Below are 27055 nucleotides of genomic sequence, written 5' to 3'. Positions count from 1 at the left end.
GCTTGCGCAGGCCTCATCTAAAGCTCACAGAAGCGAGATGGAGTCACTGCCAGCTGTGATGGGCAGGCCACAGGCAGTGGAGTCGATCCGTATTCATGCTTACTTGCATTGCGCTTGCTTTTCCCTACTCCCCTAGTGTTTTTGCACTTTGGATGACTTAGTGTCCAAGGCAGCAGCTGTATCTATCTTACCTGCTTGCAAACAATGTTCAGGTGAGCACCTAAGGCATTTTCAAAAGACTAAATGTGTTCTCCCTGCAACTTAGGGCAAGCTGTAAGTAATTAGGTTTGGTTCTTAGCAATTAATTTTCTCGTTCACTGATTATAATCTCTTCAGCACTTAGAAATACTCCATATAATCCTTACGTATGGCAGTATATTTGGGTTCCATTTATAGTATAAATCAGATAGGTTTTTGGTTTTGTTTTTTTTAACGTAAAAGCAGCAAGGCATGCATGCATTTAAGTTCAAGATTCTGACCGGCTCATTTTCAACAGCAGAGTGAATTTTTGTATCTGGAAAGATAATGAGCATGGAATCTCCAGGTTTCCTAAGGAAGCAGTATGTGTATCCCAAGTCATCTCTGCTCATCTATCCAGTGCAGTTATAGCTCAAACACAATTTGGTTGAGTATTGGGCATTTTAGAATTAAACGAAGGTAATTCAATTAAGAGATCAATTATTCCCAGTAAAAGCGGTATTACAGTATGTTCCACAGGTGAGTCAGACAAGGCCTGATTCTTCCACCAGTCTGTAGAATGCTCCTTTTTGAGCTATTAATTTTTCAGGAGTATCGAATTCAACTATCCAGCCGTTCTCCAAGACTAAAATCCTGTGAATGTTAAAACAGAAATATAAGCCTGGAGATGCACCAACAACTGCAATAAACTCAGTTATTTCTACTTAGTTTTAAAATAAATCTCAAGATTAGCTTGTCATTTAACCAAGCTTCCAACAGCTTTCCATTTGAGAAATAGCTGTGGAATGGAAATAGGTTTCTGATGAGTGACTGTTCAAGTACTGAGTGTGTGGGAGGGGAAACTCTTGGCAACTCTGACCAGAGCAAACTTTGTGAACATATTTTGGCTTTGTGATTTTAACATGAAGCAAAGAACTGTAGCCATGGTTTAGCTGTCAGTAGGCCAAAAGAGAGGAATGATGCAGCATGAAATGCATCATATTGACATAAACAGTCTGATTAGCTGCTTGGTGCCTAGCTGATGTCGGATAGCTCCTAGGATGTAAAGCAAAGCTTTGCAGGGTAAGAAAGAAAAGTACAGAAGTGGAATTGCTGCTCATTAACACTGTGTGGTTTCTCTAGTTCACACAAGCTGCCTCTGTCTGTCTTCCTCCTTGGGAAACTGTCTGAAGATGTGCTTACCTGTCACAATCCATGATGGTGTTTACACGGTGAGCTATCGTTAACACTGTGCTGTCTTTGAACTGAGTCTTCAGGGTGGACTGAATCTGGAGATCAGTTTCTAGATCTACAGCTGATGTAGCCTCATCTAGAACCAGGATTTTGGCTTTCCGGAGAAGTGCTCTGGCCAGGCAAACCAGCTGCTTCTGACCAGTGCTGCAAATGAGAAGAGGGGTGGTAGACTGAGAATGGCAGTCGATTTTTTTCTCTGGGGTTAGAACTGGTGTTTGCTTTGAAAACAGTCTGAAATGGTGATTGTTTCCTTTTCGATCACCTGAAAGGGTGATTGGGGCTGAGTGGCACCACAGATAAAAGCGTGAAACGACCTAAGAAAATGAAGGGTGAGTATTGCTGTAGGATCCAGGAGATCTGAATTTTGAATGGAATTCCAGTGAGCGAAGCACTGCACAAACACAAGTCACCACAATCATTCAGTCCGGAAGGTCTTCCGGTCAGAGTCTTTAGGTGTGTTTTTATGCTGCTGAATGGGACAATCGTGCAGTGACTTGCTGTCTGGGTACTATTCCTTTGCTATGATAAATAAGACTGTCCTGCTACTTATGTCCTCCTAGCCTAGCGGCTGGCACTGCCCTGCCTTTGTCTTTCTGCAAATAAGGTACCTTAGGTTTTCCCCTTGTTCAGTGCACTTATATTCCAACTGCTCTGGCAAATCTGCGATAAAGTTCTTGAGCTGAGTCAGTTCCAAAGCTGTCCAGATGTCCGCATCAGTGTATTGGTTTAGCGGGTCGAGATTTGTTCTTAGAGAGCCAGAAAACAAAACTGGATCCTGAGTACAGAAAGAACAAACAACTCTTGAAATGAATCACAGAAACAAGCTTTCTAGTTCTCTCTGCTGGGTGAAATCTGTGGCTAATGTTAGACTGAATGGGAGACCAGCAAAGGATAGAAGTTATTTACAGATTTTAAATTTCTAATGTCCTTCATCTCACAGTGAGTTTCAAAAGCTTTCCTTGTAGCACAGCTTAAACATTCTGGAAATTAATTTCATACCTGGGGAATCACAGTTATCTTGGTTCTAAGGTCATGGAGACCTACTTGAGCAATATTTAGTCCATCAATTAGGATCTCTCCTTCTGCAGCTTCCACTAACCGCAGCAATCCAACAGCAAGAGTAGATTTCCCAGCTCCTGTTCTCCCAGTTATACCAATCTGCGAGTACAAAGGAAAGCTTTTGTTACTGATGTTGATCCTTTTTCACTGTTACAGTCCTGTCATATAGTTCTTAGCTGATGTACAAACTTTGAAAATGGTTCAAAACTTGAGGGCTGTTTGAGACTCATGTTGCTTAGGGATATATTCTTAAAGGGAATCATTTACAGTTTGTAATTGTTGTATATGAAGAAGAAATCAGGAAAGCCTTTGAGAAGAGTAAGTAGAATACTTGCCAGCTAGAATGAAACCCCAATGTGGCACTAGATTTGAAAAATTAAATTCCTTTACAGAAGCTCTGCTAATCCTCTGTTAAATGAAACTTTACTCAGAAGAATATCTAATGCGTACAGGCAACTCTGCCTTGCTCTCGGAGAGGTGTTCAGGGTGATAGATGGGAAAGGGCTTATACCTTACCAGAGCCTTCATGCTTATAAACTACTACCTTGGTGTACGGCAGGGACTATACTTGTCCAGATCTGATCATTGCAAAGTACTGTTCACACTCGTAGCTCTTATGCAATAAATGGCTTTGCATACCTTCTCTTGCCCATTGATCGTTAGATTGACATGCTTCAGTGCTAACTCCAGATCTGGCCTGTATCGCAAACTATAGTTTCTGAATTCGATTCTCCCTTCAGTGAGCCAAACCTGATCTTGAGGTTTGCCATTCAGAGTCCAGAGTCCCTAGACAGACAAAAATAAACAGCACTGTATAAATCTGATTTAAGTTACCAAAACAAGTGGCCAAACTGAAATAGGAGATTTATGAAAATATCTACGCAAAATTCGTCCAGATTTCTTTACAGTTTCTGTAACTTTTATAATCCAAATTTTTACTTTCTTACTTTGTTCAAAGGTTAGATGATCCTATTTGAAAATGAGGATAAGCGTTAATTCACGTGTCAGTGTTCTGACATTGTAAGTGCTTCAATAAAAAAAAATTACATACTCCTGCAAACGAGACTGAACGTCTGCATTAGTAGGATTTCAGGTCAATATATGGAGAAATAATAATTTTAATGATTACAGAACATAAAAATGATTGCACTGGAGATTCTTAGTGGCTAAAAGGCTATCTGGCAGCCTCAGTTATCACAGAGTTGCATCTGAACTGGCACAATACTCCAAATATGGGTAGAAAATATAGCTCATTCCACGGGTGTTACCAAGTGAAGCTATTTTAATGACAATCTAATGCTTAGCTGGCTTAAGGAAGTACGATGATCAGTGGTTATAAAACAAGCCTAGTTAGCTGGATAAAAGAGAAAAATGCTGCAGTTCTTTAAAGGAGACATAACTAGCCTTCCTGAGCGGGCAAAACTATGTGGCTTCTCTAGATGGAACAGCAAAGTCACTTGTTTGTAGGGCTGTTAACCTCCCCTGGTAAGACCAATAACTGGTTAAGCTACCTCTTTAGGAGTCCTCAAGTATTCTCTCACTCTCTCCACAGAAACAATGTTGTTTTCTATTTCTGTCCAGGAGCGCACCATCCAGTTCAAAACACCAGTTATCTAGCAGAAAGAGAAGCATTAGTGTTACCAAAAACCTACAACATTAGGACAGAGAAAATGACTATTGACTTGTGCTCAAAAAGTAGCTGGTACTTTGTCATAGTATTTATTTATAAAGACCTCATCAGCTAATTACTTTAGATATCATTTCTTAAAAGGCTAAGAAATAATCACTTACGAAATTTTGTAAAGCTGTATGGAAAAAGCCTGGCCAGCTTTCCCCTATAGTTTCTTCTAAACAAATTTATAGAGAATAAAAAGTTACTACCTGACTCAGGTGCTTAAAGAGATGGTGTGACAATTTCTTAGACCATTGCATAAAGTTAGACTATAAGCACATAAGACATGCTTCAGTAGTTCAGAGCTTGCTATATAAACTCAAGAATGAGTTCACATGCAGGAGGAAAAACACACCTGCTGATGGATTTATCAGGTTTGTTCTCTCTAATGGGCCATGTTCTCAGGAGGCTCTGGATTTCAGCAATGATAGTACTTTAGATTAGATTAGCAGATTAAGGATTTTTTTTTTTTTAATTTAGAAGAGTTTTCATACTTTATGACCTTTGGTCTTCTGCCCCTTTTAGTATTATTTAGAAGAATTAAGGCAGTTACATGCACCCTTGGAAGATGTTTTCAGTCCTACAAAGAATAGAAAGTCCTCCAAAACACTAAAATATGGCTACACTTGTAACTTTACACTTGCTTTTGACATAAGACAGCATTATATTACTTGAATGTCAAGTTACCTGAAGAGCATATGAAATAGAAAAACCAGCAATTCCTGGACTAAGATGTGTTCTGCCAATTGCTGCAAATAGTGCTGCAAACAGCACAATGCCGTTGCCTAGAAATTCCAGGTTTGTAGCAAGCCATCTGCAAGAGAAGGATAGTATAGAGCTGTTGCTGACTGCCCTCCTTCATCCCCACAGCATCTGTGATTACTTTGTAAAACACTTGGGGAGCTGCAGGGGTATAGGGTGCTCAGCAAAGCCGTTACCACCCCATGGCTGCTTATCTACCCGTCCCATCGGTTCATGGAGGGCTCCAGTCAGTCCAAACGTGCTGGCCTGTGGTCTCCAGCAGTCAGCACTGCTGGAGGCAGTCAGCACACAGCTTGGATGAATTGGTCTGACATCTCTCGCTCTTTCTGGTACTCCTCACCCGTTCAGTGACTGACTACTGGTTGTTCCACTGTCTGATGGGTTTGCTGCAGGCCCCATGCCCTCTGTCATGCAATGATGGGCCTCCCTAGGCATGTACCAGATTCCTGCATTTTGGGCACAAGGTCATACCACACAACTGGCGAGGCATGTGTGTGTGCGTGCACCGAGCCCCACAGCAGAGATGAGAGCACACTGGTTGTGTGCCGGGCATAATGCCAGAGAGGGGTACAGCGTGAGTGATACTGTAAGAGGCTATCCTGTTGCTAGAACACTGCACACCACTGTCCCATCTTCCACGTTTCTCTATCCAAGCTTCAAAAGCAGCAAATTTCCACTCACCAGGGCCGTGAGATTAAACTATGCTTTCCTCTACCCTGCAGATTCGTACCTGTCAGCAACGGCTCCAGGGAAGCATATTCTCTGATTCTCATCCACTCGGAAATTGCTTTTCAAAATAAATCTCTCCTGGTCCTTGTAAGCGCGGATCACGCTGCTCCCTTGAAAGGTTTCTGAAATGTGGGAATAGATGGGTGATCGGCTGGCAGCCTCCAGGCGTCTCAGCTGGCAGGAGGTGATGACATAGAAGTGCTGGTACAAAGGGAAAGGAAAGAGGAAGTGACTAGTATGGAGATATTTCCCAGAAAATTTCAATAGGGCTCAGTAAGTGCAACAATACACGTTAGGATAATGTTGCAGAAACCTAACCTGCAGGCAGGAGATGCCCTTAAAAGTGACTGCAGTGTTTCTGCCTGGTATGTGCTGTTTGACTGTCATTAAGAATGCTACATGGTTAATGCAGGGAAGAAGCCAGGGGACTGTGAACTCCCAGAGCCTCTAAACTTGCATTCATCCTTTGCTGGGTGGAGAATGGAGGAGTACTTTCACCCTTTAGTTGCCCTTCCCTTATGTTCAGTCTTACCCAACAAAGCACGTGAGTTTTCAGAGCCCAGTGTAAGAGCTGCTTTGCGTACGTATTTATAGTAGAAAGCAGCACAGGAATTCTGGGGGAAAGGAAAAATGCCTTTGGTCTTGACATGATTTTATTTACGTTAATGGGTACAAGGAGCAAGCTGCAGGTGGGATCTGATTTGGACATCAGAAAAACACAAGTCTCTGAGGTCTCTGGGGTGCTTTGGAGGGCTGAGGTGATATGGGAGGAGTCACTGGTGTTCTTTTTGTTCACATGTAGCTGGAGATGATGAAACTAGTTTTTGCATGTCTCAGCCCCTATGAAATGGGAGGAGGCTTTCTGCAGGGACATGGCTGTGCTGCTTCAGCCTCTTCTGTGTATTGCTCTGAACTCCTACCTGGAATACAGCATACAGCACAGTCAAGGGGACTATGGCCACTGCTGCCATTGGTGTAGCCACTATAATCACAAGATAGATTTCCAGCAAGTTGAACAAGAACCCAAGCAAGGACTTCAGCTTGTCTGGGATGACAGAATCAATGGCGTCCATTTCTTTGGAGAAGCGGTTCAGCAAGTTTCCAATGGGTGTCTGCTCAAAGAAGATCATTGGGGATCTAGCGACGCTCCTCAGCAACTGAAGAAACAGCTTGTGTGATGCTAACACGCCACCCAGAAGGACTGCTGCTGTGGAGATGAATCTGCTGAGGGCTGTAATTTTAAAAATAGTAATTACTGTGTCTGAACAAATTCAGCTTAGAGTTCCCCTTTGACAGAAATGATGATTTTCACTAGTGGAAGGAAGTGACTGCTGTGGTAGCAGTTAAGTCTTAGAGCTGCATGTTCTCTTTCTGCAGGGTAGTTCCAGAGGGGGCGTAAGACCGTGAAAGCAAGACTGACGGGGGCCAGGGATTCAACAACTTGCACATACAGGGCAGAAACCCTTCATTCTCCACAGAATGAGCTAGACTAGAATTATTTTGTGTTCTTCTAAGTTTCCTGCGTGGATGGCACTTTAGGTCTTCTACCTTCAGATTCACTAGGAGGGTACCATAACCACTCCATTCTTCTAGGCTTGTTCAAAGCTTTCCAAAACTTTTGTCTCTTGGGCTGATATCTTTCCAGATTTGACTTCAGCCCTGAAGCAGGTAATTTCTTAAGTGTGGCCAAAAGAATTGCAGACACTTATTTTCAAGGGAAGGGTTTAAAGAAATGTAAAATTCCTTGACTTTAACTTTCTTTACACCCAAAAAATCTAAATCAAATTTTAATTCAAGATGGAGACCACCCACTCTTGCCACTTCAATATGACTTCTTTATATTGGAGGAATGGAATGGGATAAGGGAGAGAAAGATCAGTAGAAGTGCTGGATACAAAGGAGCAGAATGGAAAAACAAGGAAGTTGGTGAATTTTTCTAAGGTATCAGGCCTTATAGCTCCAATAAGCAGAAGTGCAGAGGAAGACACTCTTCATCATGATCTACTGAAATGCACAGAACACTTCCAGCATACCACAAAGTGGAATTTCAGGCAGTAATGCTGGAAATATTGTTCAGATCCCTTAGAAGTCCTCTCTGTGCGTCAGAGCCTGTAGTTTTAGGTCCCATGCCAAACCCTTAGGGCTGGTGCCAAGAGACCAAGCCTGTGGGCATGCACTTGTTTGTATTCTAAGAAAACACCCTGGATATGGGAAAGGGAAGGCAAACACACAGAAGAATTAGGTGAGCAAATTCAACAAACCTTGAATGACTCCCAGTGCACCAAAGACTCCAACCCTGAGCTCTGTGTGCTGCTGTGTTCCGTTGTAAGCAGGGTCATCTGTCCACATACTGAGCCAGTAACCACGAAAAAACGACACAGTTTGCTGACATGTGAACAACAGAATGATGTACAAACACAGCAAGGAGCCTGTTGCCCTCAGGTACGCCACATAAATTGAAATATTAACCTGAAGTAAAACAATTAGGTAAATAAAGGAGATAGAAGAAGGGGTGGGAAGGATAAAGCTTGTTAGCAAGGAACAGCAGCTCTGAAACAAGGAATGATTTATTATGGCGTATCTACTCTGTTTTGGGCCATAGCAACCATGTTAATTCTCTTTTCATTTTCCTGATGGATGAATAATGAAGCCATATTTAAATAAATCCACGCTGCTAACCACTGATTGTAATCAACAACTGACTGTTGGTCCCATTAGGCTGTTGTTACTGCTGGAATGAATGTACGGCTTTCCTTAAGCTGGGCAGTCATTTACATTTGTTGTCAGTGTGAGCGATAACTTGCATGTATCCCACTGACTGCTTTTGTGAGTAGCTGCTGACCAGCAGAAGTGAGAGTATCCCAGTCTGGCTAACAACGTACTTTCCTAGGGGCAGATCAGCCCCCTTATCTCTTTGGAGTGTCACACTTTCTATTCTCATCTTTCCTCTGTTGCAGCGTGTAGTCTCAGCTATTCTTGTCCTCCCCATGTCCTCCTCACTGCTGTGTGTCCTGCATCCAGAACTCATCCATGCCTAACTCCTCTTAGCTGGAATCCTTTCTCTGCTTCTTTGTCTTCCATAATACCCTCCTTGCCTCAGCCTTTTCAGATGCTCTCCTTGGACGAGACAAGAACGTTGATGTGTCCCTTCCCAGCAGCCTCAAGAGTTTGTGGACAGACCCAATATTAAAGTCCCGCTCTTCCCTGCCTCTGCCTCTCACCACTATCTCACTCTGACTACTGCAGTGCTCCTTTCTTCTTCAGCTCAATTCTTGAATCAGTATCTCTCTTCTTGAGTAATCATAAATTATTCTTTCCTCCATCACTTCCATAATGTGCAATGTACATGCCTTACTATTGTTTTATAACTACCACTTAGACTAGGATGTGACAGGAGATACAGTTTGCATGGAAGGTGCTACATAAAATAATGATGAAATGACTTTGAGTCAGTTATAGGGCAAACTTGTACAGCTTAGCTGGCTTCTCTGGAGTTTCACTGGGTTGCCTCAGGCAGAGAGTTGATCTCCCCCACCGGAGTGGGTCAAGAGTCATGAGCGGATCAGTAACAAGTCCATGATGCAAGTCTTTGCTGTTACAGGGAAGTGCTGCACTTACCCTGCCACGCTGAGCTTTCTCTTCCTTGGTTAATCTTCCTTTGGCAGCTGCAGCAGTGGTACAGTCTTGACTTACAGGAATGATCTCCCTTTCCATAGCAGAAGACTTGACTGACCTGTCACTTCATAAAGCAAATAAAAATCCTTTTGACATTTAGCCAAGCCAATGAGGATTTCAAAGCCTTTTCAGATCCAAGGAATCCCACCACCACCTGTGTGTCTTTGAGGACAGAGGGTAAAGCCGAACTGCCTTTCCCTCTCCCTGAGAGCATATAAGAACACTTCTTGTATTGGGGGAGTGATATTCCCCCCAAGTTGAAAGGGGTGTGGGAACTGGGGGAGCTGGACAGCCTTACCCATCTGTCCCTATACCCATGCCTGTTTTTAGGAGTGTGGTTTTTAGTGTTCTCCAGAGTGACCCATAGCATTGTTCATGTTTATCACAGGCGCTGCAATCTGTCAAGTGTAGCTATTACCAGTCTGAGCATTGACTAGCTGTGACTGACGCGAAATGAGTCAAACCTTGCAGCCCTCCTGGGAACTGAACAGCAAATAAATACACCAATATGCCTTGTACCTGAGTTCTGGGATGAATTACACAGCTCCTTGTGAAATACAGAGAAAATGTTATTCGACATCCATATTCAAGAGCAGTTCTCTGCCCAGTCTTGTGTTTTGCTTGCTTGCTCATTTACAGGCTGATCTCAAATCATACTTAGTAGGAATCTTCACAGTCTTGTATGGGCTTTTGGAGGAAGTCCTTTGGTGCCTGAGACAGCTTCAAGCTTACCTAGAGAGCTTCTCCCACGATGGATCATTTCCAGAAATGACAGTGCCTTTGGTGTCTCCTACAGCTGTAGGAGACATAAGTGCACTTTTTCTCTCTAAATGCTTTACATTCCCATTTTGTCCTGTATAACCATGAGAGACTGGTAACATGGAGGAAAGATTCATTACAAAGAATCATTTCTAAAGTTAGAAATAATCTCTGCGAAGCTTTAAGAATGGCACATATAGTGGGTAATTATGTTAACAGCATGATTGTTGCCCATTAAGATGAAACTGTTTATGGAAGAAACAATTTTGGAGTGATGAGTCAGCTGATTTGACAGGGATTTTTTTTTTCCATGAAAAATGATAGCTCACAGGGACAGAATCTCTGCTTTAGATATCCTTAATAGAACAAAACTAAGACTGGCTTTTCCAGTTCTGTTCTATTTTCCCTCTTCTTAACTGAACAGCAGCACACCTCCAGGTCTTTAATGTTACGTATAACATTAAGAAGGAAACAAGTGACTGATCAAACTGGGAAAAATGATTCCAATTCATTTGGTTTACCTGACAAACCAGAGCCTGCTTTGTCTTCTGCAGTAATGTGGGAATGAAGAAATTCTGCAAAAGCCCCGTTTCTCTGTAAAAGTTCTTGATAAGAACCAACTTCCGAGATTGTTCCATCCACCAGCACAACAATATTGTCCACTTGGGGCAAAATGTTGATTGTGTGAGTCACCAGCACACGAGTCTATTTGAATCAAGAGAAACAGTTACAATTGCTCGCACATTCCACTGCTCACCTGAGCTGTTGCAGTCAGCTGTCTTCTGAAGAAAGACGCATACTTGGTATGAGCTAGAATTTCTGCTAACATATATAAAACAGTATTTTGGTCATCTGTTCCTATCACCTCTGAGCATCTCTCTGATGAACTTTATCTTCACAGCATCACAGCATGGCTTTGTGCCCACTTTGAAAGTGCAGAACTCATAAGCAGAGGAGTGAACCACCTTGCTTTGTGTCACCCAGTGTAAAAGAGCAAGCAAAGGAACTGAAGTCTGAAGTCCCTGGCTATCACCCTGGGAGCCTTTTACCTGGCTCACTGACCAGTTCCACATTGTTGACTCCACCCAGACTGAAGCTCTTAACTAGATTTATGTTAATCAGGGATTGTGTCGTATTTATAGTCACCATTATCAATATTTCAGAGCCAAACCTGTGCCTCACAACTTCATCAGCCTGAATGGAGTAACAGTGAAGTTCCCTTTCATCTCAATTTTCAAGCATATTTGCACAGATACTTACCTGTAGGAAAGAATACAAGAATAGTATTTTTCCTCAGATAAGAAATGGGCAAGTACTGTATTTCTAATATATTATCAATCTTTGAGTACAGGTTAAGTCTGGTACCTGCTCCTTACCAGTCTTTCTGTATTTCAATATAGTGATTACATTCTGATGCTTGCAAGCAATCTACATGTGAAGAGAAAGGTATTAGTAATTATGGAAGTTTCTGCTTTAATTGGGCTTTCTAATGAAAAAATACCTCATATGAAGTTTTTGTAGGATCCCTTCTGCCTGTGTACAGATTAGATTTATGGTTTCTCTTTTTTTTAAAAGCAACTACTGTCCCCTGCGCTCCTGAAATAAGTAAAGCACAGCCTAGAAATGAGAAGCTGCATGCAAACTCCTGCCTTTAATGCAATGTTCTGACAATTTATGTCAAGAAACAAACAGAACTGGCCTATCTTCTCCTCTCATGCACACTTATTTAAGATTCAGATTGCTTGACAGCAGAGAAATACCAAGGAATATCAAAAAATAAAGCTGCAAAGAAGAAAGGAAGAGAAGAATTTAAGACCACACTTTAACTGATGAATGTCTGGGTGATGAAAATTGTGAAGGCCCCCCTGAAGTATTCAAAAGTGATGGGATGAGGCATTATGATGAGACATGATAAGCTGGAAGAGATCAGACAGTTCTTCCTAACTGTATTAGAAGTAAATCCCAAAGAGGGAGAAGAATAATGTTGACAGAAGAACAAAAAGCTCCAAACTTGCTGTACAAATAAGGGTGGAACTAGGCATGTGGTTTGAGTGAGGATGCAGGCAGTCTTTCAGCAGAACCTAACTTTCTACTCTTCCTCTTCTCTAGGTGAGATTCACTGCGCAAATTCCATGTGGTGTGTGTATTGCAGGGGTTACCCATTCCACTTCCACTGTTGTTAATGGTAATGCCTGCTGCCATTAGCAAAAAAAAAAAAAAAAAAAAAAAAGGAGTAACAACTTGGGAGCCTTTGATGGAATGAGTACCCCACCTCATGAGAAGCATTTGAGGGGACCTTGTGATTAGGTACAGTTTTACTATCTTTTATCCTTTAGAATTTATGACATACCTTGTCCTTCAGTAGGCCATTGGGTCCAAGAACATGTTCAAAAATATGCTGTCTAACGTGGGCGTCAACAGCTGAGAGAGGGTCATCCAGTAGGTAAATGGAAGCCTTCTGGTACACGGCACGAGCAAGATTCACTCTTTGTTTCTGCCCTCCAGATATATTAATCCCCTGTAAAAATACATTGACACTGTTTATTCCAAAGTAGCATCATCTTTGTCAGCCCTTGTCTGCAATTTACTCTGAGGTTTTTTTGGCTTCGTTATGTTTAAATCAGTGTCACTTTCTCCAAAAAGGGCTCCTGAGATACTGAGGCAGTAGCAGCTTTACTTGCAACTCCACTGATCTGCAAAAAAAGACCCAAGAATGACCTGGAGATGTTTATTTCATCTTAACAATTTCTCATATCGCCGGCTACCTTAACTGTCAGCTGGTGGGGTTCAGACCCTGTTAAGTCAGGATTTTTCAGAAATTCTTGAGCACCTCCCTCCTGCAAATTTAGTCCCTTCTACGGGTGTTTCAAGTAGAACACCATAATTTGTAGTGTCTTGTGGAAAAGTTGGCCAAAATATAAAACTGAGCCAGCACCTTCTCTCCTATTTCACTCTTCCGCCCTGCAGGGAAGCTTTCCAAATCAGCTTGAAGTGCACAGGCATCAATCACTGTATTGAACCATGTTTCATCCATCTCTTTCCCAAAGAGAATATTATTTTCTACTGAAGCATTTTGTATCCAAGCTTGCTGAGGTACATAAGCAACTGTGCCCTGTAAAAACAGAAATGGAAGAATGTTACCAATGTCCTTTTCATAAAGCTAAACTTGAAGAGTTTTACATACAGTGGCACCATGTCTTTGAAGAAAAGACCTCTGTTAGCTTTACAGAAGTTTGGTATAATAAATGAGACTGAGGAATGACTATCATCATTGACAGCTCTCAGAGTCCTTTGCAAAGTCAGAAGACTACACCTCTCTCTACCATATAGAAGAAGAAATGAGGTACAAGCAGATGAAGTGCCTTACCAGGATACTATTTCAGCTTGGTGTTAGAGTGGGAAATGGGACTGGATCTCTAAAGTCCTCTTCCAGATCCCATTCCCATGGGCCAGGCCCCTCCAAGAGGTCTAAAGTACCTTCTGATGAATAGATGCAGGCTGCTACATGATAGCCATTGTCAAAGTTCAGCAATAAACTAAACAGGTTTTCATCAGGGAACTGATGCCTTGGGGAATATCTTATTGTTCCTGAAGATGACCTAATCACAAGCAAGTGCTTAGCAGGAGATTTACCTTCATGGTCATACAGCCATCTGTATTTTCCATCTCACCAAGTAATGCTGACAGCAAGGAGGACTTCCCAGCACCCACCTGGCCAACTACAGCAAGCAAGGAGCCTTGATGCACAGTGAGATCTATCCTACAAGGAAAACAGCCCCCCTCTGCCCAGTTAGTTTTCAGATGTGCTTTCTGAAAAGAAAATAAACAAAATTCTTGCTATTTTCTTGTAACAGTAAAAATATACCAACCAACTCCCCTAATTTCATACTTTAGGCTTTAGTTATACAACTTTACTCTTTCTGTCAAGCTGACTTTTGGTAGCAGCTCAGGAGTGATCATTTCAAAGGCATCTTCAATCAGAAATCCTTCAGTCATACCCTCATCTTGCTCTTTCCTAATGGGATTCAAACGCAGATCCAAGGCCCAGGTCCCCATTTTGGAGACAGCCTAGTGCAAAGCACTGGATGCAAAACATTCCTGAATGTCAGTGCTTTGCAACAATTTTTCTTTTCTGAAAATGCTGTAGCTTTTGAGATAAGCATGTAGTGATGCCATATATAATATTTGTATACAACTGTTTCCACTTTTTGACTAAAATTACTGTAATTTCATATTTGGACAAGAAAATTATGTAAAGAAAACAGTTTGCATATATTTAGCCAACATCCAGATTCAGGGACTCTCCCATTTCTGTGCCCAGGCATAAAAGCAAGATTAATTTTTTTCTGATATTATAATTTCAGAATTCAATGTTAAATATGAAGCAAACTCAAATCATCAGTATCTAGATATTCCACACTGTTTTCACTTATGGCACTGAAGAATTATTTCATTCAGCATCCAACCTGGCCTTCAGAAGTGGGATGATTAAGGGTAAGTCTGTACCTTCTAAGACAAGGAGAAGTTTCCTTGCTCCAGCTGAAAGTCCCATTCCTTATAGTGATGCTTGCCTGCACTAAAATATAAGCAGTAGAATTAATGTATTTTCAAAGGTAAGTACAGAAATGTCCCTATGTATGTGACTTTACATTTCAGTGTGTACTTCTATATTTATAAGATGAATCTTATGTCCCAGAAGAGGTTAATTATCAGGGCACTGATAGAAATGAATAGACCTGAGAGAGAAAATGTTGTTAAATGGCAAATGGTTTTCACTCTTGACTCAGAGTGGCAGCAAAACAGTGAAAGCCACTCCCCCTGTAAGACAATAATGCTAAAGCAAAAGCTCACCACAGTCAGAAGTGTTTCTGCTTGAGCTCTCAGGATTCAGTTCTTCCAGATTCAGAAAAGCTGCTAAGCGGTTTAAAGAAACTTTAGCCTGTAATAAACACAGGAAACAATAGGACTTAGAATTAGAAAGTAGCTAGAACTCCAAGTAAAGATTCAATCTTAAGACCCACTTAAACTGTTGACTAGGTGCTGTGTTGCAGATGCCATATGCTTAGGTGGATAAATGTAGCTCTTCCCTACACTAATTGTTTTTTTTTCACCTAGCTCAGCAAAAAAACATGTTTTTCCAACTGTTTTCTCTACTGTCTAGGTGCTTAAAATTGGGATTCATTTTGCAATACTTCCCAGTGATTGTTTCTGTTAATGAAGAGTCTTCTTGGTGAGCAAGAGGGAAGTGCAATTTCCCAATTTTCTCTCTGGCCTGGCTAGCAGGATTTCCTTTGAACTCCCAAGGAACTTTTGCCCCATCTATTCTGATTTCTGTATTAAAAATGGAGCTGGACGCACTTCTGAGATGTAGCGTTGCTGATATAGGACTAAGAAGGAATTAATACTTTTAAAAGACAGCTGAAGCACAGATGCCCAACAAAAAGAGCATTAGCTAGATCCTCACACCACAGGACAGTGATATGGCCCCAAAAGACTGAAAAGTTGCTATTAGTAACTATTTTGTTAATATATGGAGCCTTTCTGAAAAATAGTACTTCAAAGTACCTGCAAAGCAGCTGCAAATCCTTGCCCTTCACTATTTCTCAACATCAATTGAATAGCTGGCCAGAGTTGAATGTCATAATAAATACCTACCTTTTACCTGTTAATGATAATACGTTAAAAAAACCAGTTATGGTGAAAGAGAGAGGAACATAGCCTGAAGCTGACCTGGACCACAGCATTTATGGAGAATGGCAGGAACGAGTGTGCAGTGTTGAGAATGTTGATCAGGGTTAAAGATACAAAAGCTTTCTGAGCATCCAGGATGTGTGTGTTATCCACCAGGGTGTAGACAGCAAACATAACAAATGCAATCTGGAAGGAAGCAAAGAAAAAGCAAATCATTTGCTTCAGATAGGAAAGAGAATGCTTCAAGGGTGGCAGGTCCCTTCCTAAAGACTCGAACCCATTTAATTGAAGTCAGGGTATCAGCCATAAACGTGATGCCACTGTCCTGCAAATATCAGAGGCAAAGGTCTTGCATGCTGGTGACAAAAACAGCAATTTGATCACTTGACATTTGTTCTGCTTTAAGGATGTTTTGGTGCTGCAACCATGGCAAGGTCACTGGAACAACTAATTCACTATTGAGCTACAAGAACGACAAGTGCAAAAGTGACTTGTTCAGATACTGTCAGTGCCATAAGCTCAGTGCAGTTGGTGGTCTCCAGGTGGTTGATGCAAAGCAGGGTCAGTCTGCCTGAAACACACCACCAGGTCAGGCAACTCTCCACTGAACCTGCTAGGACAATGTAAATGTCTGTATGACTCATTCTACTGGGGCTCAGCTCCTCCTGTGAGACCACTAGATTTTCTGGACAGACATTATCCCTAGCTGTCCAACAAGAAAAACCTGTCCAGACAGAACCACGAAGAGAAGTAGAAATAATAGCAGCACGTGTTTTAGGTAGGAAGGTGAACCACTCACCAGGAAAGTTGATGAATGGAAGGAAGCTAGAGATGCTGAGAGGAGAATCTGAGATCTTTTCAGAGTCTGAAGTTCTTGCTTCCGGATATTAAGCACTTTCTCCATGAAGATGTTTTCCCAGCCATAGATTTTGATTACTTTAATGTCACTGAGAATGGCATTGGTAAGTTTGGCCCGCTCATCTTTATATTTCATCTGGGCCTCCTGCAATAAATGTTTATGAACATCATTTAATAGGATGAGTGTTTAGCTGTGCAATTATTCTGAAAAAACATCTTAATCTTGCCCATGAATTCTAAACAAATTTCCCTGCAGTTGAGCTGTATATACTCTTTTGCTTACAAAATTCCAGGCTGACAGATATTTGGCTTTTCATCTTCAGAGTTTAATTTTTACTGGAAGCTAAAAGGAAAAAAAAAAAAGAAACCTAGAAGAGGGAAAAGGTGGGCAGACATAAAGTAAAAGAAGGGATGTGAAGAAAAGCTTACTCTAAGTATCAAGAAATTTTATAGGCTTTGAATCTTTCTATTGACAGTCCTCTGACAGTCATAGCCAGTATGGATAATAAATATTAAGCCATTATGCACTAGTGATCCACTTCAGTACAATACTTTTTGTTACAACATGCCTAACGTAATCATTAGGTTTGGATTTGTATTGTAGTCTTGAGTTCCACATGATCCTTTCCTGGGAGATCACAGCAACCTTTAGGTTTTCAATCCCAGCATATTTCACATTAGTAAAACACTTCCCATTTTTAAAAAGCAAAATATACCTGAAATTGACTCCTTTTCTTCGTGATCACAAAATTCAGTGGCAAAAGAAAAAGAAATACAGCAACTGAAGTCAAGGCAGATGGCCCAAGAAGCTGCCAAGAGAGAAAAGGAAAGAAGAACTATTGGTGATTGCTAGAAACGAATGTCTTCTCCTCCTCCTTCCTCACCTTCCTTCCCATTGAAGCTTCTGCCTGACATTCCTCATGCCTAAGGCTTTCCTCTAGTCTACCCTTTGCCTTTCTTGGAAGTTGTGCTCCCTAATCACTGGGGTTTGTTGACTCTCCAGACAGGGTAGCTCCTGACATTGTGCTCTGCTGAATTTATCAGCTTCCCTTTTAGGAACAAGCGATCCAGAAACGCTGGAGATTCGTCATTTGTTTCTTCCCACCTGCTCTTGGATGTGTGAAGGAGGACATCTTGTGGCCGTCATAAGTGAGTCACCCAAATCAGATTTTGTTTAAAACAAAAGCAGACCCTCAACAAAATACTCTTGTGGCATAAATAGCTTGCCTGAGTTTACATCAATGAGGGAGATGAAATGGCAGGATTTTACTGTGCCTTGTACACGTGGACAGCTCTTGGATACCAGGGTTCACAGTGATACTGACTGTGGGCCAATATAAAGAGCTTGTTTTTCCTGGTTTAGTTGCAACCTGTGGCAGATTAGTTCAGTTTGGTAGAGAGGTGAGTGCTGGCATACACAGAAACAAAAAGGTATTCACTACACATAAGGTCTGTAAACATGTAAACACTAGCAAACAAATATTAATTATTCCTAAATAAGGAGAGAGAGATGTAAAGCAAGCTGTAAGTTACTACTGAAAAAATCTCAAGTTGCTCCATTATATGCAACAACATTCAGCTTGTCACCATCACTAGAAAGGGATGATGAACTTTCAAAGTCTATACCATGGCTTCTAATCTAGTTTCCAAGCCTGTAGGATCCTGCCAGGTACAAGGACTGGCTGATCATAGTTAACAAAGGAAAGTCTGAAAGGCCTCTGGAAAGCTACTGGCTCTGTAGCACTCGTACTTCCATTTGGTGTGCAACTAGCAAAAAACAGGACTGAGAAATAGGGCTCTGTCCTGCTGAGAAAATGCCAAGAAACTAAGGAAACTAAGAGAAAAATGAAGTTTTTAGACTACCAGCCTTTATTCTAATTTAGGTTTTGATCTCTCCTTGCTAAATTCCTCTACACCTGTGAAATTTAATGTTTCCCCTGCTCTTTCGATATCATATAACCTTGCTTCAAACTATTCTGTTGATCTTGTGGAAATCAGACCTCAGGATGAAGTCCTTCAAGCTGTCATTTCAGACCATTCTCATTTATGCTTTGTAACTAGGCTGAGGAGCTGGAACTGAACTTGCAACCTGCAGTGGGCCAGCTCATTTTGTTCAAAAAGAGAGCTGACAAAAGAAGATCTGATGGCAGAAGCTTATCAGTAAGCTCGGAACAATCAGACTTGCTGTCTTTGCCTACAAGAGACTGAATGCTGAATACATAGGTAAAAGGATGAAGTGAAGCATCAGGAAAGGATTCTATACTAAAAAAAATATCTTCTAATAAAACACCATGCTACAGAACTAGGAAAAGTATGGCAATTTCTAGTTGTTCAGCAAAGCTCTAAGCAGAATTTTGAAAATTCCTCTTTCCTTTAATGTCAAGAATAGAAAGGGGTTGGTAGGTACTCTTTTCATATTTTACCTGCCACAAGAAGACAAAACAGATGATAATCCGAATAGGAGCAAGCCAGGTCCCGTTAAAATAGATAATAAGATCCATTATCTTTTGGACATCAACAGATACCAGATTAACAATTTCACCTACTGTTGCTGCTTTTCTTGATGCATTTGACATGACTAGGATCTAGACAGAGTGGAGAAGAGAAGAAAGGAAAGATATAGTAAAACAACAACTTTTGACCTGAGAATCAAACAACTTTGTTTTCCCTATAAAGAAAGGAAAAGATGAAAAAAATGTTAAATCTTACATACAGAAAACACACTATTGCCTGGGATATGTGACTTAACTTTAGGATTAAGATTTTATTCCTTCTGACAATTAATGAAAAGTCTCAACCATAATCTACAGCATAAGAAGGCTTATGCTGTTTTTCCTCTTTTTTTTCCCCTGCTTTTTCCTTCAGAGGTAAGATTTGAAAAACAAATAGTAAAATACCTCCCACTAGCTGTTCAGAGATGATCATAGCACAGAACTATATGCTAAAAGTAGTTCTCCAGTAACATCATCTTCCCTGATATTGTAAAGAATTGGTACCAACAATGTCATAATGATTAACGTAGGGCTTAGAAAAAAATGAAGCTGAAAGGGAAGCTGCAGACTCACCTTCCTGTACACAAGCCCTGTTACTGCAGTTTTTAGTCTCAGTCCCAGAACAAGACACATGTACATATATCGTTGTTCAAACAGAGTCTGGAGACAAGCTAATAGGAACATCGCAAAGGCATAGAAGTAACCATGCCAGTTAGGGGCTTCTTGGTCTTCAATGAACTCCAGGAAAAGACTGCAAGACAGGAGCAAGGTGTCAATGAACCCCTGTAGAACTGATGAAATATCAGACACCCAAGAGATTTTTCTGTATTCTCTCTGGCTGAACTTTGTCAGCAAAAGAGCAGAAGAGTGGGACAAACTGCTAAGTATCCTGTATCTACAACATCCTGATTTTAAACACGTAGCTACTCTTGGTTTTGGAGTGATCTCAGATCTCAGCATCTTCCCCTTGGGGGTGACCTCATTTTCAGTGTCTCTTCAGCCTCAGATGACTCTTAATTGCATGAATTTGTCAGAAATATGCAAATTGGAAGCCATATCTAAAGAAGCAAGTGAAATTCCAGAACTTCACTTAACTTTTATGAGTGGCAAGTGATTCTGGCCTTGAACATATACTGTGATGTGTTGTACCAACACAGTCCACAAAGCAGAAAGGCAGCTGAATAAAGAAGCTATTTGAGATGTATAGGATGCACAACTGTGCTCTTTTTAATCAGAGATCAGAGTCTTAAGATGACAGCAATGGCTGACAGCACAAGTGACTGATGTGATATGTAGAACAATCTGAGAACTGACATCCCTGTTCTAGTCTAGTCAAGTTGCCAAAAGACTTGGAGCAATGGGCCCTTTCCTCTGTCACAATAGAGCCATGAAAAAAATGTGCACAGCTTTGGCCAGTGATGGCTTTTTCTCATTGAATTGACTGTAGGTTTAGTACGAATGATAACTGAACTCCTTTCATCAGCACTATAAAATTTCTAATTCAACTTTCTGTATGACAGTCTCAGTGGGTGCTGTCACACACGTCTCTGAGCTCATGCACACAGCAATCTTATATGTGTGGTATTTCCTTTGGGAAATATATTCTAAATTTGCACGTACCTCAGTAACTTTGGAATGGAGAACAAGAAGACATCGCAGATAACTAAGCTGAGGGTGCCAAGAAGGAAATAGGTTCCAAACATGCTCCAAAGTGCTTTCAGTAAGGGCCCACTCTGACTCTGCTCTGATTGCAGTAGAACCTGGGTCTCTTCAGCTTCTGCTAAGCCTGTTTTGCTCTTCTGACCCTTTTTAAATGTCATGGACTCAATTTTTCTAAAGAAAAAAACAGTAAGAAGGATAGCTGCAACTGGAGAAAGCTTGAGGATCTTGTGCTTTCATTCTTAAAAATCTCACATAGGGTCTTAATGTCATGTCCAATATAAATGCACACGAAAAAAATGATCTCTCTCACAAAGAATTTAAAGCTCAAACTTTAAGAAATTAAAGCATGTTCTTCAGCAGATTTTGCTGAAGAACTTAAATCTGAAATCTGAAATGCTGAAGACTTAAAATCTGATTTTGCACAAAGGAACTCACTGAGTACTCACTCACAAAGGAGTAATGACCCCCAAGTTTTCATAGCAAAGAGTTACTCAGATTATTTTACACAGACTATCCTTTTCTTTTCCTTGCTCAATTGACAAATAATTCAGTGGGAATGACCCTTCCAACCATTCCCTTGTCCACATAAGAAACACCTAGCAGATGTGATGTTCAGACATGCACATGCACTGAAGCAATCTGTTTGGCACTCTCTGGGAAATGGAGAGGATGAAAGCATCTGTTCTGAGATGGCGCCTCAGCACCTGTGTATCCTGTTTGTTCTGCATCATCTAGAAGAGAAAGAGAAACTGCCTGCTTGAGTGCACGACATACTTTCCAGACCAAGTACTTACTGCTTCGTTCTGCTACGATAATTTTTCCATTCTTTTTCAATCTGGGCAACAATTTCTTCTGAAGAGTTCTCTTCTCTCACTGACCACAAGTCATCCACCCCCAAGGACTGCCGATGGCCTTTCCAGACAAGCCTGGAGAACACAGAGACTGCTGTAACCTAAGCACAGAAGGATTTTTTGTGCGTGTAGCATATTCAAAATAGATGGACTTTAAGTTAGGGCTCCATAGTGGGTTGAGAGAGTTGCTTACATAAAACACAATTTAGGAATATGCTTTCCCAGAATAAACACAAATATTCAGGAATAACAGTTTTGCTTCAAAGCCATATGCTATCTTCTGCCAACATAATTGCCATTTGCAAGTAAGCCCTAATTCTATTTTACATTGTACTAAGATTTGAGGAGTGGGCAGTGGGAGACAAAGTTGTTTAGCACATTCTGTCACTCGGTGAAACAGGCTAGGCCTCCCCATTGCCAACAAGTCAGGCCCAGAGTGTGTGATCATTTCCCTTCTGAACGCGAAGCAGCAGGGCGCGCCAGGGTCCCTCGCTGACATGTCCGTTCCACCCAGCATTTGTTACAGGACGATCTGGCAGGCAGTCAGGGTGGTGTGGTATGGATGGTGTACAGAGATAATTTTAGATTACTGAGGTCTCTTTCAGGATTGGGAGGGCACTGGAGGAGTAGCTGGAAGCTGGGAGAGGATTATGTAGAATGGCAAAGTCAACTTTCAAATTTGTGCTTCAAACTATTTTGGAAAAAAATAATTGAATTTGTATAACTTGATCTTTTGGGACTTCCTCAAGTCTTCAGAGAAAAAATTTAAATCCTCACTAGGCAAGTTAATTTGGGGGCTGAGATATTTGCTGCTGGCTGTCATCTACACCTTCTCTTACCCTGTTTTTATCTGATATGCTAGAAAAAAACAAAACAAAACAAAACAAAAAACCTGTTGTCTTCTGTGTTTTCTTACCCAGAGAACCACCAGTATGTGATTTTTGAAAGAAAAGAGCTGTTGGCTTCTGGACACTGATTCTGATGGGAGGAAAAATATGGATCATATTTATATATAGAAATGGGTACATGTCAGATAAATACAATTCCCTTCTGCACTTCCACAGGAAAAGCAATTATAAAGCAATGCAACCCCCATTCATTGCCCCAGACAAGGTGAATGTATTGTGGAGGATCAATGGGAGCAAGAGAGTTTAATGAATTAGACTTTGAATGACACCTAAGACAGAGGATGAAAGAATCTCACTCTTCACACCCAAAGACATTTATTTTCTGAAGTACAGAACTGTGCTCTGCTCATACCTCGTACAAGATAACAACGTTGGTGCCTTTGTGCTTGCTTTGTGTGCAGCCAACTCAGGAATGAACTAGAAGGTGTTAATTAGTCTTGTTAGTTTTGCTAGTGCTAGCATGAGTGGGAGAACTGGAGAAGTAGGAAAAAGCCGTGGCTCATGAGTAAGTGGCAAACTGGTAGGAGAACTGGGGAGATATGAAGAGTGGGATGGGGAGTGTTAGCTAACAAAAATTGGGGAATAGATTGGTCTATGGCACTCCTAGGAGGGCAAAGAACCCATCACATTAATGACAAGTACAGGTGTTCTGAAAATAAATTGGTTCAATCTCAAACAAGCAGTTAAACTACCTGTTATTTTTTAAAATGTTGTCCTTTATACATAATGATGCATTTTACATCTGCCAAATAATCATGTTCCTGCATATTCGCAGAAATTTAAATTCCTGATTGGACAAAAAATCAATGCATTATGAAAGCCATTATACTTACAGAGCTGTTGACAGCTTTTGAGAAGAAGGGAGGGTGATCAACTAAGCAGAACAACACAAGTTCACCTAGCACCAGGCTAACATAAAGGTAAGTCATAACGTGGTTGGCATAGTCTTCCAGGAAGCCCTACGAAACAGAATACTGTTGAGATTGAGGTAAAGAATATGAAATCAGTGGAGAAGGATGATACCTAATATTCTATAAGCCATGGACTCAGAGTTTTGCATGAGTGTATTTTCTATAGTTGCATTTATTTAAACTGTTGTTATGTAGAGCTACGTAAATGGAAAACTTTAAATGGAAAATTACCCAAATAATACTAAGTAAGTATAATATACAAAGATATTTATGCTGTTACAAAATCTGTGATGAGGCCAGTTTTTAGTGACAGTATTTAAATTCATTTTGCTTTTATTCACATATGAAGTCAGCTGAGCTTTCAGAAAACAACACTCTATCTATAATGATAAGGATAACATGGATGGAGATGACCAAGAATCATAAGCCATTCCTCTCAGCAAGTATCTTAAGAGAGGAATTTAATTGTCCACTGCACAATCAATGAGGCAAAAAGAGCAATAGTGTTTAGAGACTTCATACCCCTGCATGTTAGAAATACATTTCACTTACTTTTTCTAGGGCATGTTGGATTTTGGAACTAAGCATCAGGACTGCAGACAGGAATGTGAGCAGCCAGTAAATCAGCAAGATGCCTGAAGACTGAGTGCCCACCATTCTTTCCGCCTGGGTAAGGAACATTGCAAGCATCTGACAGGAAGCGAAAAATATGTAAAATATGTAGCTGGCTAGGGAAAGCCAAACATCATCATCAAATTAATTGATACATAGAGCAAAATAAATTAGTTTTATGCTCAAACATTTCAAGATGGTCAGCGCTGAACTATTGTTCCTAAAAGGATAAAGCTGAAAGGCACATGCAGTTTTGTACTCAAGAATGTAGGTACTGAAAGGGCAAGCAATGCAACTACAAGCAGGCCTAGAGGTTGGGAGGATCGAAGCTATAAAGATGCAGTGATAGAAGGGGAGAAGAGGCATTTAGCTGAACAGGCAACCCATTTCATTCATCAAGATACCAACCACACTACATCACGTACCGTGACTGTGAGAAACTGGATCTTGTCCTCTTGTTGTGAGATCTCTTCCTAATCGCTACTGCTGCCTCTTTTCCTGTGAGGTATACTCTACTCACAGGGCTGTATATAACATAGCTGTAGTCCCAGTGGTCATGCCCTAGCTCTAACCCATTGCCCCTTCATAGAACAGAAACTCACAAAGCATGGTACCAGCCTGCAAAGGCTTCACAGCAGCTTCTATTCCCCATCAGCCATCTTTGTGCTCAAAGATACCGAGAAACATAAGAAATACAGGAAGATCGAGCCCTGGAGGGCTAAGCTGAGCCACATACAGACAAAACAAAGGAAGAATTACCATTGTAACCCCCAGCACTGCAGGGGTAATGAAGACTGCTGGAGCCCATGGGATTCCTTGGCTTATTTTCCACAGCATGAGGAAGACATTAGAAAAGCACTGTATTACAAGGATGAATCCAAAGACCTGAGGTAGAGACAGCAAACACATGTTGGAATGGACTGAAATGGCGATGATCTACCAAACCGAATGCTCCTAGCAACCTGAGCTGTAAGACTGGAGAGGTGGGAGGGCTGGTTGGGGATAGAAAGTAAACATTGAAGCAAACACAGAGATGGATTGCCAGGAAAGAGTTGACAATTTAGAAAAATTAAATTCTGTATCAAAGTTGCCATAATGTTAGGCTCAAACCCCAGCTTCTGCCCTTACCATTTTAGTTTTGAAGATGTGGGACATCCTAATATAGCCTTTGTTTTTGTGTCGAAGATACATGTAGTAGAACGGAAAACAGATCCAAAGATAAGCACAAGGGATCCAAGGAATGACTGTGTTCTCGAAGCACCAGGTAAATCTGGGGGTGTCTGTGTACCATGTCTGGTTCCAGTCCTGCCACAGAATCAACACAGAAGCAAAACAGTAATGCTAAAGAATGCACAGTTTCACTAGCTAATATATATTGCTAATGCTACACTGAGATTTCCTTAATGTTAGAGAAACTTGATTTAGAGTTTTAAATGTAAATATAAATTTAAATGTAAAAAACGTTTGGCTGTAAAGGGTCAGCTGGAAGAACAGCAAGGTGACATAGGCAGGGGAAGGCTCAGCAGCAGCATTTTGGAGGGAGTAGAGTAAAATGGTTCATCAAGGTTTTTTTCTGGGTTATGGCATATGGCAGAAATAGTTACAGCAGACTCCAAGCAAAGGCTCAACGACCGAAGTTACAATTTTGCTGCCTTACTAAATGCGTAGATCTAGACCTAACTCTGGAATAAACCGTCTAGTAAGTGCCTGCAGTGCATATCCAGACTGTTCCCTGCCCTGGCCCTTGACGCTGTGGCTCCACAACCAGAGCTGCCCACCGGTGGGCCCCGGTAGCGGCCCCGAGCTGGGCTGCGGTCCCTGGCCCCAGGGCGGTGGAGGAGCAGCTCAGGGTGGCCCCGCGCGGCCCCACGGCAGCCGAGCCCGGCTGGCTCCGGGGGGCTGAGGGCCGCGGGGTGGCGGGGCTGGCCGCCCCCGGGCAGGGGAAGGTCCCGGCAGCGCTCACTCACCCAGAGCCCCGCCGAGCCGGCGCGGGAGCCGCAGAGCCCGCCGCCCGCTGCCATGCCGCTGTCCCGTGCCAAGGGCAGCGCTGTGGGGGCCCCGGCGGCGCAAAGGCGGCCGTCGCCCTTCGCCCCCGGCCCCTGGTGACCGCCCGGGCGGCCGCCCGGGCTCGGCCGGAGGAGGAGGCCGGCCCGCGGGGGGAGGCGACGGGCGCGGAGGCGAAGGGCCCGCGGGCCTGGCGGAGGCAGGGGGCTCCCGCGTGGCGGCCAGGCCGGGGGGCGGCGGTGGGGCGCGGGCGCCGTCGCCCGGCGCCGGAAGGTCCCCCGGGGACGGCGAGGCAAAGGGCAGCGGAGCTCAAACGTGGCCGCCGCGGCGCGGGGCGGGTAAATGATTGCCGCCGGGTCGACAGCCGGGAGGGCAGGCCACGGTGAGGGCAGGCGCGGAGCTGCAGCGCGCCTGGGCCGTGGGCCCGACCCGCCGGCGGAGGGGGCTGCGAGGCCCTTCCTCTGCGAGCTGTTTGTTTGTCACCCTGGAATACCAGCTCGCTGAAGCTGAACTTTGCTTTTTTTTTTTTTTTTTTCCCCAGTTTTGAGCGCTTTAGGAAAGCTCGCTGCCTCGCCGGCTGCTCTGCCTGTGCCAGCTCCTGGCAGCTGCGATGCCCCCGGCACCGAACACGCGCGAGGACGCTCGCTCGGCACCGAGTAAATCCCACGCCAACAGCCTGGCCACCGGGAAGGCAACCGGCCTCAGGTCCCTGCGGCCTGAGGGATCTCCCAAAGCTGCCGGTGGGAAAGGCGACATCTGGAACCGGCAGGAGAAGAAAAGGAACCGAAGCAGGTAACGCGCCGGCGGGGCCGTGATGCCTGCGCGGCAGGGCCGAGGGTGGCGGAGGGCCGAGCTCCCGCGGTGCCCCGGCGCCGTCAGCGAGCAGCTGCCCTGGCCGCCTTTCGGGATCAAAACGAGGGTCAGGGCGTGCACGAAACAGAGAGAAAACCCAGGAGCTGCTCCCTAAAGTCGGCAAAAC

The 27055-nt window shown here is 42.5% G+C and overlaps 2 protein-coding genes across 2 annotated transcripts in view; one reads left to right on the top strand and one right to left on the bottom strand.

Annotated features, from left to right (window-relative positions):
• Positions 1-155: 155 nt before the first annotated feature.
• On the bottom strand, positions 156-26098 carry ABCC6 (ATP binding cassette subfamily C member 6). The gene is made up of 31 exons (XM_085302516.1): positions 26040-26098; positions 25201-25377; positions 24832-24957; positions 24013-24150; positions 23383-23508; positions 22558-22619; positions 21585-21716; positions 20749-20961; positions 19702-19879; positions 19060-19221; positions 17353-17445; positions 16578-16781; positions 15818-15964; positions 14939-15026; positions 14594-14663; positions 13721-13847; positions 13023-13199; positions 12438-12605; positions 10609-10792; positions 10061-10124; positions 9272-9392; positions 7915-8122; positions 6574-6884; positions 5655-5854; positions 4850-4976; positions 4002-4103; positions 3130-3276; positions 2431-2589; positions 2040-2206; positions 1381-1575; positions 156-831 (listed from the first exon to the last, which is right to left on the bottom strand). The coding sequence occupies exons 1-31, from the start codon at positions 26091-26093 to the stop codon at positions 723-725; spliced, it is 4536 nt and encodes a 1511-aa protein (XP_085158642.1). The 5' UTR covers positions 26094-26098; the 3' UTR covers positions 156-722.
• Positions 26099-26418: 320 nt separating this feature from the next.
• The window catches only part of NOMO2 (NODAL modulator 2), a 28903-nt gene continuing 28266 nt past the window's right edge, over positions 26419-27055 (top strand). Inside the window, exons 1-2 of the mRNA XM_085300647.1 lie at positions 26419-26458; positions 26798-26868. Coding sequence (XP_085156773.1) covers positions 26419-26458; positions 26798-26868 — 111 coding nt within the window. The remainder of the gene's footprint in view (positions 26459-26797; positions 26869-27055) is intronic.

This window comes from Rhea americana, unplaced genomic scaffold (genome assembly GCF_003343005.1).
Source record: "Rhea americana isolate MKP2758 unplaced genomic scaffold, rheAme1 scaffold_10, whole genome shotgun sequence".
NCBI classification, from domain to species: domain Eukaryota; kingdom Metazoa; phylum Chordata; class Aves; order Rheiformes; family Rheidae; genus Rhea; species Rhea americana.
This window is presented reverse-complemented; position numbering and strand designations above follow the sequence as displayed.

What these genes read in the sequence shown, in the direction of transcription:
- ABCC6 (XM_085302516.1), bottom strand. Translation starts at nt 26,093, where the DNA reads ATGGCAGCGGGCGGCGGGCTCTGCGGCTCCCGCGCCGGCTCGGCGGGG. An exon ending in AGAGTGAAATAGGAGAGAAG is followed by an intron (nt 12,606 to 13,022) that starts GTGCTGGCTCAG and finishes GTATTTTTACAG; the next exon opens with GGGATTAATATATCTGGAGG. An exon ending in AGATAACTGTGATTCCCCAG is followed by an intron (nt 2,207 to 2,430) that starts GTATGAAATTAA and finishes TTCTGTACTCAG; the next exon opens with GATCCAGTTTTGTTTTCTGG.